Consider the following 16,262-nt stretch of genomic DNA (forward strand, 5'->3'; position numbering starts at 1 on the left):
CTTCATAAATTTGTTTATTCCCTTTTATTTATATGACCAGCAAAAATCAATACAAAAAAACTTTATTAAACACAGTAACTTAACCCCTTTCTTGTAGGCCTCATAGCTCCCCACGTTTTAAACACATAGTCATAGAATAACAAACCATAAACACTTAGTGTCCAAGAACGGTATTACTAACACCAAAAATTTTACGTCTCACATTTAGTGACGAGGAAATGTGCACAAGGTATAATTGTAATAAATTTAGTAGCATATTTTAGACACAATTTGGCTTAGAAAAAATCTTCACCGAGCAAAGAAAAACTCATAATTTCTTGTAGTAGAGGATTTTACATATATAAAAAAAAAAAAAAAAGTATTTCCGTGATCTATTATTGAGTAACTGTGTAGAATTGCCAATATAAAATGGACAAATCTTAATGTAAAAATAAAACTCGTAAAATTGGTTATCTCATAACGTCAAGTCCAGTACAAAGGAAAAAAATTTCACCCGTCAAAAAGTAAATGACACCACACGCTAGAGGAACAACTCGAGCAAATGATAAAATTGCTCTACACGTCACAGCTACCTATAATATCGCAGTAGCGACGAACGATGCTGGCATGATAAAACTTTCATGACGACACGTTGAGTTGAGCACTGTGAATAATACACCTGCTTTTAGGTGCGCAGCATCTAACTTCGCCTCTATTTGATTACCGCTCGCGCGGAAATTGTCGCTAACCGATGTGCGAATAATGAAATTTTGGAATGCAACGTGTCAATTCCCACTACCTCTTCAAGCCATGCTGTTACAGCTGGTCCACTATTGCATTAGTTATTTTTAGGCTCGGTGTAAGTGCTATACTCAAAAATAGCCCAAGCTCGAGCTCAACTCGAAATCCGTTAACCATAAATAGAAAGGGGGCAAAAATAAAGAATGAAGAGTCAAGTTAGCCCATATATGGTTCAAAAATCATCTCGACGGGAGGGAGTTGTCCTTCTTTTACGAAAGAACAGTCAAAAGCGAAAAAAACTCCAACATCCACGTGCTGGGGAACTTTGCTCATTTCCTGCCGACTCGCGTACAAATGCTCAGTCAGTTGTATAGACATCTATCATTATTTTTGTTATGGAGTATCTTTTCGCGTGGCTTTTTTCTTCATCGACTTCAATGAGTTGCAATCAGCTATTTTTCAAATGACAGGCCATAATCAGACTACCTTGTTCTTGCCAGAAAATCATTACCGTATCTTTAATTTTCTGCAGTACACTGGAGAACGCTCGGTGCTTTTTTTCTTCTTCCATTTGCCCGATAAACGCTACGAGTTATTTTCTGGATCGCGAGTAGATGTACTTGTATACACCCAATACCTGCGCACGAGTTTTCACGGAGAAAAAAGTTTTGTGATAAAAAATCTTTTTCCTCTTAAAGTTGAAGAATGAAAGTTGCGAGTTTCAAGAATTTTTAAATTTCGAAAAAGTAATCTCGAACTACACGGAATGCCTTTTTGAAACACGTATCGTACCTTATGATTGCAGTAAACAGAACGTTATTTCGAAAAATGATAACATTTTTTTGCACGAGTTGTTAGCACACATAGAAAAATTACATTGAATTTTTATACCGTGGCATAAATCTATTGTAAATTAACGAGACACCGTTTGTTCCAACAAACATTTTAACGGCACTTACGGAGATCAAAACGATCTGAACCGATTTAATCGAAAACCTCACTGTTGTTTCGGTCCTAGTTCTAATAGTTTTTTTTTCTTTTTTAATCAAACGATGGATCAAATAAATCATCCAACACTTCTAAACATTTTATCAACTCGAACGAATGGAAATTTTAAATATCTTCTGAACTAAGGGCCTTTACAGTCAAGTTGTACTGAATTAATTCCTAACGCGGTATTAACCGCGTTCCAGAAAAGCCAAAACTTATCTCCAGTGGCTTAATTTGCCTAATTACTCGAGGTCTTGTGTCATAATCGCTTCCATCGTAAAGTTTTGCCGACTTACAGGTACATTTATGAAGAAACTTGCGGAAGTCAGTAAGTGGAGTTGAAATGGTACTCATACTTACTGATCCCTCAACAATTATCACCTCCAGTCGGTTGTCGGTCACTCAATTGAAAATTGTATGTTCTACAATATAAATAAAAAATTTAAAAAACAAATAATATTCTGACGAACCTTGTTAAACTTGTACATCTAAACTCGCTACTTATAGCCATTTACGAATTTTAACTGGAGACGTAAAAGTAGTAAGGATACGTTTAAATAGAATCTGTCTGATACATCTAAAATTGTAAGTTCCAAGAAAAATTTGAGTTATGTTTTAATATTAATACCTGAAACAAATTATATCTATTAACAAACAATTATTTGTCCACAGTATTTTCGTATTAAATATTGCTTCAAAAAAGTACAAATAATAAAAAACACTTTTTGCCACAGTTGTCCATTATTATATTTTTTAGATGATGTTGTACACCCCCGAATAGATTGGCTATAAATAATTTTTCTTTAGTTACTAGAATTATTAAGAGGCATAAGTAGACATTGATAATAAAACTACTGTCTTCTTGCTCCTTTGCCATAATTAAGGAAATTCAAATGAAAAAACTTGGAATCTTGGAGCATGGCTATTTATTTCATATATTAGTTGGACAATGTGATCCAATATTTCGGAGTCATCCTGACTCCCTCTTCAGGGAACTATGCAGAATCCATAAGTAGACATTATTGGTCACACTCCATGTGAACGCCCCCTGCAAATTTTGGGTACTCTTTCAATTCAAACGATGCTTTCGAAAGCTCATTACCACCAACTCTTATTCCAAAACTTGAAAGTCTAAGTGTGGATTTCAAGCGCAACCTTTGTAACGCCCCGAGTGTTTCAAAGGTATAAGCATTCAAAAACCGTCTTTAACGAAAATTCCCCGCAACAAAAAAAAAAAAGAATCTGGTTGAAATTCGTAGTCGAGAAAGAAAAAACCAAGGTTTTGAACACTCAATCGCGAAATTACACGCATACCAGGAACAAAATGCCGCGATGGGTCAGCATTTCGACTTTTTCGACGAAGAATTTAATTACACGCGAGAGCTGGTCCAGGTGTGCGGCCCCGCAATTTCCTGGCACTCGAGAGTTGGTAGCCAGTTGCCCGGGGAATATGAAAATACTTGCGGGAGGAAGCCACTGGGTCAACTTTTAGTTCAAATATTTGTGCGTGCGCGCATCGGACGAATCGTAAACTTTGATTGAAGCTCAACGACGGAACGGAACCAAAACATAGCAATTGGTGACTCTCCGGTAATTACTCGATTACGCGTTGAGGCATGGAATTCTTTTAATGACTCGCCCATCGAGAAACAAATATCGTGGAATGGGATTATCGACAATCCCTTATTAACTCGGTTGACCGCCTGTACTTCATCCAAAGGAAGTGTGCTGGTGACAGCTCACGAGTGTTTATTCATTAATCAGGTGATCAGTCGGGAACCGTAAATATCATTGCTCGTGTCGTGAAATTCGCGCGCCAGCACCTCCCGTCCATCGCGTGAATCTCATGCGTCTCAACGCGTTTTTCAGCGCAGGTCGTTTATCCGCTCCCAAGTACCAAAAACACGGCTAGCAGTCCCCTACGAGTGACGAAATTTCCCACCGACACCCACTCAGCGGAGAAATAGAAGAAAAAAAGCTCTGCCCTCTGTTTCGAGCGGAATTCGCGTCGAGTTGTCCGTGACGCGCTCGTTTCAGGATCATTTATCTTTCGCGCATCGCAATTTTATGTATGTGTGTGTGTAGGGGGTAGGGGAAGGGTGTGTTCTCGCGTACACGTTCGCAGGAGCCACACGCGTCCCTCGAGCTCGCGGGTCGAAAACATCCAGGAGGAAGGGGACAACGACTCGCGCGTACGGATGCGTTGTGAAATTGCGCGAGAGGAGACTGTTACCACCCCTTGCTTGCTTTCGTTCGCAGCAGCTGCGAGCTTTGCGGAAGCTCTTTTGTGATTTATTTATACTTTTCCCTTATTATTTTCGCCTCCTTTCATTTTATTTTTTCCACGTGAGCTCTCGCTGCGGGAGGTGATGGTTTCGTGCAGAGAATTTTGTGGAGCGCTTGACATTGGTTTTTTTATGTCATTAGATTAAGTGGGTTCTTTACCACTGGGATTTTAACATGTCTGGAAAACAGAAGGAGCACTTGTGTTGTTTTCTTCTCGGAAAGGATTCTAATACCTTTTCTGCATTGGCTATTCGCAGTGCGCGTCCTGGCGAAGGAATAAAAATTGTGCCTTTCACACCTGGGCACATGTTTCGCTTCGAACAATTTGTCTCAACAAATCGATTTATGCAAGTGCGCTTTTCCTATCATTCATAAGAAAATGTATATATGTAGGTAAATTGATGGACAAATCGATACACTTGCATTTGTATAAAGCGCGAAAAATATTTAGCTACAAAGATGGATTGTTCAGTAGAGTAGCAAGTAAATAACAATGAAAATCACGCGTTCTGATACTTGGTTATAAATAAATAAGCAATACCACACATTCCCCAGTTATATGCTTTGTTTGTACGTACGTAACATAAACTGTATTGTTATTTGTATCTGCGTCAAAAATCTTTTAACAAAGGTAAGATCTTGTATTAGAATTATAGAGCTCTGGGGAGGTATTGTTTTCAAATCTACCTTTCAAGGGTTTTATTCATTTCCACGACAAAACATCCTGTCACAGAATCGACTCGCTATTTCGGAAGAAAATTAGTCTATTTGACGTCAACCTTACATTTTTTACATTAACTTCAACACTATAGTGACAACTTAAAGCTACATGACTTTTATATAATTATACTCTACATAGATGACCCAGTCAGGAAGACCCGATTGGACAATGGAAATGAGGTTCAACATGTCCTTTTGTACCATTTGTATATGAGGTTTTATAAGGTCCTTATAATTATCTTTCGTATTTAATGTAGGGAACACCAGATATTCTATTTAACTGGACGGTTAAGTTTTGTGCATTATTACCATTTATATCTCACAATTTAAATAGTTTTTATCAATTTTATAAGGTCTCTTCAATTGAAGATATATTCTATCGTGACACATTTCATAAAAATAACACTACTAGACAATCTACTTCAACGTGTTGTTCCGTAAATTACGAATTTACCGTCCAAGCCCTCTGCCCATCACCCATTCTCGATCATCGTACCAGCATCGCCACTCTTTCGCGCAAAAATTTTCCCACCCCAAGAAACACCCCCGGAGGAGCTTCCCCAGAAGCGCTCGATGTGAAATGGTCCGAAAAATACGCTCTATCTGGCACACCAGTACCTGCCCTTGGGAGGATGTGCCCGCACTCTTTTTGCATCAGCAACGCGCGCTACGTCCTCTGACCCAATTTTTTTATTTATTTTTTTTTTTATTTCAGGGGCGTTTTTCATCGGCTTATTTTGATGTGTAGCACAAAGTCAATTACTTAGCACTTGGAAGTCAATCGGAAAGCAGATTTTGTACGATATTTAAAGTGATTTTTACATCGACACTGGGTCAAGGGCCAATTACTTCGAGCATAAAATTTAATACCCCATGGGAGGCCACAGATTGGAGTATGTACGAAAAAATCTTTGTATAGAAAGTACAAAACGATTTCGGTGCCGAATCTATCGCATCATTTGGAAATTGCATTATTTTCATGGAACTGAAATGACTGATGGGTGCGTTTTGGCCGAAACGTCTGATCCACTTGACTTTTATTCAATTTGACCTCTTCGATATTTTTTACCTGCACCTCTTGACATTCATTCAGCCAGAGAATTTTTTTTTCTTTGTTTCTTTTACGGCACGTTCTTTGGCAGAAATCTTGTGATTTCACCAGTGGGGCCTCTTTTTCACAACTACTATTACAATTACAATAACATCTATGTTGGTCAGTGTTAACTGAAGCATAGATCTTGCAACGAGAATCATCGATGTAGTATCTGTACATAAATATATCATACTTCACAGATCTCTCCTCAGGTCCAGTTTTTCACGTATCCTCTGCTTGTCGGAGACTAAAAAAAAAAAAAAAAAAAAAAAAACATTAAAAGAATTTCTGACAAATTTCTATACTTTCGATAAAGAGTTATACAGTTTGACAAAATGCCATGCCATCTATACATGCACCCTTAAATTACAACAAATTAAAAATCAATACAATGCGCGTGGGTCGCGCACGCTTGCTTACAACGACACGTTACATCAGTCTCTCTGGAAAAACCAATCGAACCAAGGGTTCGGTAAAAAAGCATCAAAAGTACTGAAAAGCTGTAAAACTCTTTTCGAGCAATCGAATTTCCCTTCGTAAACAACCAAGTCCAAACGCGCTACAATTCAAGCAGGAAGTAAGTATCCAGGCGCCGCTGCTCGCGGGAATGAAGTAAAGAGCGGCGCACGTGCAGCGCTCAACTTTGCAAGTGTCAAGAAAAGAAGTTCGGAATCGAACTTTCCCTCAAGCGATAAAGGGCGTCTGGAGACGGGAGACCCAACTTTTCCTGGAAAACGTAGTCGAGAAATCAGTGCTTGCATCCGCACTTGGAGGGAGGGGAAGGGGCGCCTTACCATGCAAGCGTGCGAAGCTTTCTTTACGGGAGTGACACTTTTGCTTTGAAGGATCAAGAACGTTGGTCCTGTGATCTCCGCGCCAAGGACGGAGTAACAAAATTGGATGTTTTTAATGTAATTCCACGCAAGTGCTTGCAAACCCGATCGACCGAGAGCTTCGGTTCTTTTACGAGAATGGCTTTTCAATTTGAATTCGATAACAATTTTATTGCAACTTTTCTGAAAAGTCATGGCTTGACGTGAAACGTTGCCTTGTTACTCCAGTGAAGGGAGACGGGTGGATCGATGAATTCGTGCGTCAGTGGCAAAAATAATAATTCGAAAGCCCTGGCTCTCTCCCGCATCGATTTTCCTCTGTGCGTGAATTTAACTTTTTGAGATGAAACAGTATTTTATCGACACGTGTATATGAGGTGCGGAGAAAGTGACGAGTATGCAATAAATCGCATAAATCCACTCGTCTGTTTTCTGATAAATGTTTTAAACAGGTACGCAATGATTTATGCCTCCACGCATCGATGCACTGAACGCGAGGACATCAATTTTGTAGTTGTCGGTGTTGTTATTATGTATACGTGGTGCAAAAACGGTCAAGTTAATAATTGTATTACGAAATAGATAATTCATAGTTTAGTGCGTTTTAGAATATAATATGTTGTCGCATGTCAATGAATATTGAGATAGATTTGTATAAGAAATGCTATTTTAGTTGTTTTGTATAAGTGATTTATGTGTATTCTAATTACTTGCAAAATATTAGAGGAAATGTGAGAAACTTTTTAACATAGATGTAAAACAATTTGATACCTTTTTTACGCATTATCAGTACTTGTTATTGATAAATAATTTACAACATCAATGAAAAATTATGTTTTACAAAAAACTACTAATTATTTTAGCGAATATAGTAATTCACAAAGTATTTATTGAAAGGGTTTTGGGTTCTGACGCTCAATCACTTTGACTAACAAACGCGAGTACTGTTTTCCGCAAATCTTGTTTTGTTAAAGTAGTACTGCTGCCACAGGGAAAATCAAATGAGTGCGGATTCACCTGACCTCTTTTACATACCTGGCCAAGTAGTACTAGGCCAGTTTATACTTACGATCTTGGGGCTTATGTCCAGCATTAAAAAATATGTTTAAAAAATCGGAAATTTTCCATAGAAATCAATGCTACTTCCGTAGAAGAGCAATTTGTTTTGACATAGTAAAATACATTTTAGGTAATAAAGTTCATTTGTAAAGAGCAAATTCAGATTTGAAAAACCGTAGGGAAATATTGTGTATGACAGTAGTTGAAAGGTGAGTGTAGTAAATAGCTGTTTTTACACCAACGCAATATTTGACGAAAAAACAAAGAACCGTGTTTGTTATTGATAATGTTTGTAATGAAAGCAAATGTGTGATTTTGCTTGCAGATATCGAAGTTGGTGTCGCACAGGGACAGGCCGTTCCGATGCGAGCGAAATCCAGGAGTACTGGCCCGAGTCGGCCAGGGGGTGAATCTCGCGGTCGAGAGGTTCGTTACAGTCGCCGAGACGATAGCTGACGACAACCTCGAGGTCAAGCAGGACATGTACGAGGCGTGCAAAGAGGCAAGGGTCGCTGGTGAGTCTGCGTTTTTTTTTTTTTTCATTGCTGCTGTTAAATAGTGTCCTCTTTTTTCTTACATAATACTAGTCACCCTTTGTTTTTTTTTTTTTTTTTTTTTTTTTTCGTGGACCTTTGATAAAATGAAAAAAATTATGGAGACTGTTGTCGCGTGCGTGAGGACAATTTTGGAAGACGGTTTTTGATGGATATTGACTTTTTTTTCATGAATTAATTAGTCTTTCCCGACGAATAATCGTTTTTTCATTGCTGACGGACTTTTCATAAAATATCAATTTTTTGAGCTATTTCATTATTAAGCGACAATACTTGTTTATGATTGTGGATGTACTACAGCAACAGTGTGTATACATTACTTTTAAGATACAAATTTTTGTGATACTTGAGAATATGTGCTACCGACAAATTTCTTGACTTTTTCTCATTTGTTAAGCTTTTAAATATTTAAAGTACAAATTAAAGTACAAATTACAGTGCATATTCTGTAGGTTGTTAGCGGATTTCGTTAACTTGGAGCCAAACCACGTACAGTGGTTGTCACTTTTAGGGCTGTTTTCTTCCTCTCTGTCTTTATAAACCTAAAAAAAGAGCTTATAATGATCATTATGGGGATAAAATACGGATTTTGTTGTAGGACTATGATTTGCTTACTCGTTACAATAGCTTTGCTTCCTTTTAGCTTATCTTGCGTGGCGTAAATGATTGATTTTGAACCAGATGGTAAATTATTTGTCATTTGATTCCTCATCACCACAGAAGTCAAGAAGAAAATTGTCAACTATTTAGTACTCATGTGGTAATTCGCGATAAAAGTTATATTCGTAAAATAACCACTGGTCAGCAATTAAAGCTATTCCTCTGGTTTTACATTACTATTCAAGGCTTATTTGCAAGACGCTTGATTTTTAAATCTCATAGCAATAAAAGAAATTAAAAACTTTGCAAAACACCCTAGAGCAATGTTACTTACTTTTTTAATAATTAGTTGTAGTGACGTTGAAAGGTAACAAAGATACACAAAAAATGATTATAGTATATTGTGTACATATTATACCTAATATTTTGAATGTCCGATAAACGTGCATCATTACATCACGCGTATCACACGCTTAGACACTTATTCATTCGTGGTTAAAAAACATCCCTCTTTCTTTTTCGCTATGGCATATAGATAGAAACACGACGATACATCATCACATCCCACCAATAAATAAGTAACGATACTCGTAGCTTTCCATTAAATCCTTCAGCATTACTCTCGATTTTTCAAACTAACAAAGAAGATCCGAATTCCAAAGTTTCCCAGCAACGTCCGAGTAACTCAACAATGCATTTTCACCCCTAGCATAATCCTGCCACTTCTCCAGCGCAACCCCGACAAGACGATTTCCATAGCGGTGCCCCGAAAATGCGTTTACCCCTCGCTCGGCCAAACCCCGCTGTTCGCCCGCGCACGCCAAACAACTCCATTGAGAGCTTGTCCCCGCTCCTGCGACTGACGTCACGCCCGTGCCCGCTGTATAGGTAACGCTGACCTATTTCGCCGGCTTCAAGTTTGCGCCCCCCCCCCCACTCGCAGATACCCAAGGGGAGTTTCCTTACACCCTCGCGCGCAACACCGGAACAACCCCAACGAGAAAGGGAGACATAACTAATTGAAGCTGCTCGACGAACGAAGAGCCGAGCGTTTTAATCGTTGGACCGGCAACTGCAGCGAATGGGGCGCTTTGGCGTAACAAAGTTACGATCGCGCCGGGGGTAAAATTTTTCACGAAATTTACCAAGGGATCGCAAAACTGTTTCCACGCACCATCCAGCCTCTCTCTCTCTGCGATGCTTCCTGTGATCCTGATGCTTTATACGAACGAGTAAGTTTCCTCTCAAAGGCTCCCCAGGCGCGATGACCAACCTGGCGAACGTGCGTGAGCACGCGTATTAATTGTTACAGCCTTTTGCGGAACGAAGGTAGTAAGGTACTTCCGGAACTTTATCGAATACTTTATGATCCGCGCGGTGGAATGGCCGTTTTGACGAGCTGACGATGATGGCCTCTTCGTTAGGCGTTGGCACGGGTGTTTCTCGGTATACGGGTGTACACCTGGGGGCTGATTTAATAGCGTAACAACCGGCCTCAAGTCCGTCATTATTGTACGGGTTTTCAAAGAACGCCTCGTGCATAATACACGCGTATTGACAAACTTCATTGCACGTCCATTATTTATAAAGAGTACACGTATGTGTTTGAATACTACACCGTACAATGAAATATTTATGCTTTCGAGTGTTGCGAAACAAAGCTGCGGTAAATGGTGGAAGGGAGGGAATAAAACGCATTCCGTGTGAGATTCGTATGATTTGGAAGCACGCGAGTACACCCCCGAGAGGTACAAAAGAGTGGCTTGTTTGTCGATATCTATTTCCAGAGACAATATTTCTCGCAGCTCGAGCTTCCCTGCGTGCACGTTAACCTGGGTATTGCCCTACCGAATCTTATTTATGACGTGATGCAGTTCCATGCATCTTGGGAGCTTAAGCGTGTTACAGGGGGTGTTTGGTATCGCGGAAATGCAGAATCGCGTGAAAAATCGATACTCACGTGGCGTAAGGCGTAAGTATTTATGAGCTCAATGGCACACGAGTGTTTTTTCAAACTCTTGTGTTATGGTTTTAGTCTAACCTTACATTTTCTTCTTAATAACCGTTTTAGCAAATACTTTGTCTCGCCTCCAAAAATAGCTACGTCTGCATTCCAGTGGTAGTTTGTCATCGATTTTAGTTTGAATTAATATTTCACAAACTAGACAAACTCCGTCTAACCAATCAATAAGAAATCGTTTTATCTTGCCTTTACTCATTTTGAGTAACCCATTTTGGTTCACTTATTAAAAATTAATATTAAGGCTGTGATTCTCATGACTTTGTAAATGATTTTATCAAATACTAGTTTTTGTTACAAATGTTAAGGGTAGTTCTTTTAAAAATGGATAGTTTCAAGGAAATCGCTATAAAATTCTTTTGTTATGATGCTTCAAATATTTTTTGTTCTCAAATACTTAAGTAAGGAGAAGCTAGATCTCCACCAACTAAACTAAACCAAGAACCTCATGGTGCACCCCGTCCAACTGAGCATGTGATAGAGTTATCTGGGAGTGACCAAAAACAACTGAATGATTATAAAAGTATAACGTTAAAATCAGCACTAACAATCTATCCTAAAAACACCCCGCTAGCTTTTCCCAAAGTCCCCTCACAAATTCCACTTCGCACCGATAACGCAATAGCGTGGCAGAGCTCGGCATAATTAACCAGCTGAACCGTCCGGCCGGCTACATGTTTACGAGTAGCGGAAGCTCTTCTCTCCTCCCGTGAATCAAAGCTTTACGAGCCGACCCGTCGTTTGCATAATTCATGCAAAAGTCCCAGGTACACGTACTTTTTTCTCGCAAATCTTTTCCAATACAACTTCTTTCGGCCAATCCGAGCTCGTTAGGGAATTCCACAAGTAGTGCCTCGGCCCTTAAAGCGTTGGGAGGGTAAGCTGCTCCGGTTTCTACTAGATTTGATTAAAAAGGCCTGGGCTACAACGAGCGTCTAAGTAATTAATGTGGTGGGGTGCTGTTGTTTTTTTTCGTTTGTGTGTGGATTATGCAAGCCTATTCATTTTCGGGCAATGAAAGAGTCGAGTTGGGAGCAAACTGCTGTCGCAATACATGACTCTCGCTCCAACTGGGTGATTTGTAAGCAAAAAAGTGAGACGGTCGCGATTGTTCAAACTTTTGGGGAAACGCGTGTGTGTGGGCTTTTTGCTGCGAAATACTGGAAAAATGAGGAATGTGGAAGACTATTCGTTGGAAAACTGTTTGTAACGAGTAAGTAAGTATACGTGGGGATCCGATTCTCGGCACTCTCAAGTTTAACCGCTTGTGTTTCCGGGAAAAGAAAAATAATTGTTCGGGAATAGTTGAGATTAAAATGCTATTTGAAAAAAAAGCTATTTCGAAATTGTTAGGAAAAAACCAATCGTCAGTATAGATGGATGGATAGTAGCAAGTTTTAAGATGTATCTCTTTGTCCTTGTCATGTTAAAAGTTTTTTTTATCGGTACTTAAACTTTGAAAAGAATACAATAACTCATACAGTAGTTATTTTACGAGTCTCCAAATTGGTCAAACAAAATGAAAATTTAGAGACGTTCTGTACCAACCACACCATACGCATTTTTTTATATTTTAAAATGTAATTATCACAAGTAGATGAAAGTATATTACGAAACTAAGGATACAAGATAGATTTTGAGGTTTTCTATAAGAGTACTAACCATCTCAGCATCAACGTCTTGAGAAATAGCTCTGATGAAACTTAAAAATAATCTACGATTATAAATAACATGTTTGTAAGTAGTCATTAAAATGTGATTGATCAAGATGTGAATGATCAAGAGGAATAGCGAATTTTTCTGGCTGCCAATTCAAGAAGGAAGTCAACACTTGACATACACATCGGAATAGTAGGGTGTATTCCCAGAAGTAGCTATTTTTCCTTGAGCTGTAGTTAGATGTGTAATATTTCAGTTATTTATTAATGAATTCTAAACACAGGATATAAATAGATATATATATATATATTAGTAGTCTTTATTTATAATGCACACGAGGTACTACACACGAGAGGTCCGGCTCAGTGAACGCTCGGACTAGGTCTGGTGAAACGCCGAAACGGTACATAACAGTATACATGTGATATGGTACACCTACTAGGCTACTTGGTGGCGCCTCTCATACATCAAGTAGTGGGTCGCGCGTATACAACAATCCTTCTCACTTAGATTTAAGAACGCTGGGGCTAATATAAAAGAAGATGAAATAAGTAATTACAAATCAAGGCGCTGCGGCGCTTTTCGTACCCGAGACGAGCGTCTCAGTTCAATCGGCTCAGTTGTCTGAACCTCAAGGCCCCATGACACTGGGTCATCTCTAATTGTAGATTTTGGCACAGGCGGCTCGATGGGTTCAACACTGGGTGCGTCGCACACAGCCTGCTCAGGGCACCAGGGTATAGCGGACGGCCGAGACAAACGATTAGGAAGGGCTGGTACGGGTACGCTCGCGGTTACATCAGTTATTGGCAACCGTTGTTTATCGAAACTCGTAGGAGGTTGTAAGTTCTCCTCGCATGTTCTCAACTGGTCTAAATGTCTTTTCCAAACCCTGCCATCGCCTAATCTAACGCTATACAAAACAGGACCTATTGTATCAATTACCTCCGCTCGGTGCCACTGCTTCCCGGTTACATCCTTCGCCATTACAATGTCATGGACAGAGAATTCTGTCTTACGATTGCCTTTAAAATTTAACCTTTGTCTTGTTTGGTTTTTTTCCACCGTTGCCCGTACATTTACGTAAATCAAGCTTAGTCTCGTTTTTAAGTTCCTACCCATTTGCAGGAATGCTGGAATGCATCCGGTAGTACAGTGGGGTGAAGCACGGTACAACAATAAGTACTTAAATAAAGCGTCATGCCGTGGCATTTTCCGAATCAATAATTTAAATTTAGCCTTAAACGACTTTACTGCGTTTTCGGCGGCGCCATTCGAAGCAGGATGATAAGGAGCCGTTCGAATATGTTTAATGTTGTTCCCTTGAAAAAACCTTTGAAAATCCTCAGACGCGAAGGATGGTCCGTTATCGGACACAATTACCCCTGGTAATCCCCATACACTAAAATACTCTTTCAGCACCTTAATAGCGGTAGCCGCCGTGATATCGTGTAGTTCGCGGATATCAATCCACTTCGAATAGGCGTCGGTGATTACGATATACATGTATCCATTTATCGGACCGCAAAAGTCGATATGAAGGCACTGGTTTAGTGCATCTGGCCATTTTCATACATGAAGTGTAGCACGAGGCGGGTCACTATTGTACCGAAGGCACAACTTGCAAGACTTGACCACATTTTCAATCGCCTTGTCAATCCCTGGCCACCAGACATGCGACCTGGCCAGAGCCTTCATTTTTACAATTCCCATGTGGACTACGTGCAATTCTTTCAAAATTAGGGGTTGTAGACTCGCTGGGATGACTAATTTATGACCCCATAAGATACAATCATTTTCAAGGATTAGTTCCAGTTGCCTGTTCTTAAAACTTTATAATTTTTCATCTACTTTTGCCGGCCATTCGAAAAGGTCACGATTACATTTAGAATAACGTCTTTTTTAGTTTCTTCACGCACCACATCCACATCGATCCAATCAGCCTTATCCCTAATAAAATTTAAAAAATTGTAATCTCCTACTTCGCTATTATTTTTGTATGCCGCTATATCGCTCGTGAGAATCCTCGATAGGGCATCAGCTGGTCCGTTTTCCGATCCTTTAATGTGTTTGATATCGAAATCATAACCTGATAGGAAAACGGCCCACCGCTGTACACGACTTGCGGCCATTTGCGGAATTCCTTTTTTCTTACTAAAGATGTACGAGAGTGGTTTGTGATCGGTTTCGAGTGCAAAACGACGCCCATATACATATTGGTGAAACGATTCAACGCCAAAAACAAGCGCTAAAGCCTCTCGATCGAGTTAGGAGTAATTTTTTTCTGCTGGGCTCAATACTCTAGACGCATACGCTATGGTTTTAGTCTCACCATTCGGGAAGGTATGTGAGAGCACTGCCCTCAGACCATAGGGTGAAGCATCACACGTAATCTTAATTGGCAATTTATAATTATAGTGTACAAACACATCATGAGATACTAATCGGCTTATAGCATCTTTAAATGCCCTATTACGTTGTGGGGTCCAGTGCCACTCTACATCCTTTTTCAATAATTCGTATAACCGACTCATCAACGTTGCGTAGCCATTTATAAATTTGGCATTTTTAAGTGAGAGCTCCAATAAAAGATTGCAATTCTGTGACATTTGTAGAAATCTTCATCTTATAAATTGCATTAATTTTACTTTGATCAACACTTAGTCCCTTTTCATTTAGCTGATATCCTAAGAATTTGATTTTGTTTTGATAGAACGCGCATTTTTCTAACTTCACTGTCAATCCTTTATCGAGAAAACATTTTAAAACCTCATGCAATCTTTTATCATGCTCTTCACGTGTTTTGCCGGATACAAACACATCATCAAAATACGTACACACGCCAGGGATGCCACCCAACATGTTCTCCATTTCTCTCTGGAATAAACCTGGGGCTGATGCTATCCCGTACGCTAACCTATTATATTTATACAGGCCTTTATGTGTCGTAATAGTGGTTAGATTTTTTTACTTGTCATCCAACTCAATTTGTTGGTACGCGTGCGCTAAGTCCAATTTTGAAAAAAACTTTCCTCCTTCTAGCTTCGACAACATGTCGCTAATTCGATGAATCGGGTATTTATCGATAAACAAACACGGGTTTAGTGTGGTTTTATAGTCTCCACATAAACGAATTTGGCCATTAGATTTGAGTACTGGGACTACTGGGGTGGCCCACTCACTACTTTCAATCGATTTGATAATTTTCGCTTTTTCTAGCTGTACAATCTCTTCCTCAAGTTTGCTACGCAACGCGAAGGGTACCGGTCGCACCTTACTAAATACAGGTGTAACATTTGGTTTCAGATGTAACGTGAATTTGACACCGCGATATAAACCCGCTTGATCCGAAAATACTTGGTTAAACTTGCTTATTAGGGGATTCATAGGGATTTTATTTTCACGTACAGTATTAATACTAATATTATTTAGATCACAGCCATTCTTTAGTTCAATTATACCCAGCGCTCGCAACCATTCTCGGCCCATGATGGGTGTATTCGCATTGCCCGGCATAACAAACAATTCAAGCACCACTGAAAAGCCTTGACGCGTTACGTGTACACGGAGTAATCCTAATGGCGTCAAATTTTGCTCATGGTATGTTTTGAAAATGCGCTTAATAGCAACCAACGGAAGTTCGCGCAGGTGCTTGTGCTCATCGAGAATTTTATCCAAAATGGCCGAGACGGGGGATCCTGTATCGAAACGTAACGGCTTTCACTCAA

General features: G+C 39.5%; 1 protein-coding gene across 1 annotated transcript in view; it reads left to right on the forward strand.

Annotated features, from left to right (window-relative positions):
* Window positions 1-16,262, forward strand: part of alpha-Catr (alpha-catenin related) — a 148,565-nt gene that overhangs the window by 88,380 nt on the left and 43,923 nt on the right. Inside the window, exon 2 of the mRNA XM_089597299.1 lies at window positions 8,027-8,216. Coding sequence (XP_089453425.1) covers window positions 8,027-8,216 — 190 coding nt within the window. The remainder of the gene's footprint in view (window positions 1-8,026; window positions 8,217-16,262) is intronic.

Source organism: Copidosoma floridanum, unplaced genomic scaffold, assembly GCF_036245765.1.
Source record: "Copidosoma floridanum isolate Cflo_tuat_1 unplaced genomic scaffold, Cflo_Japanese_pri ptg000032l, whole genome shotgun sequence".
Classification (NCBI taxonomy): Eukaryota; Metazoa; Arthropoda; class Insecta; order Hymenoptera; family Encyrtidae; genus Copidosoma; species Copidosoma floridanum.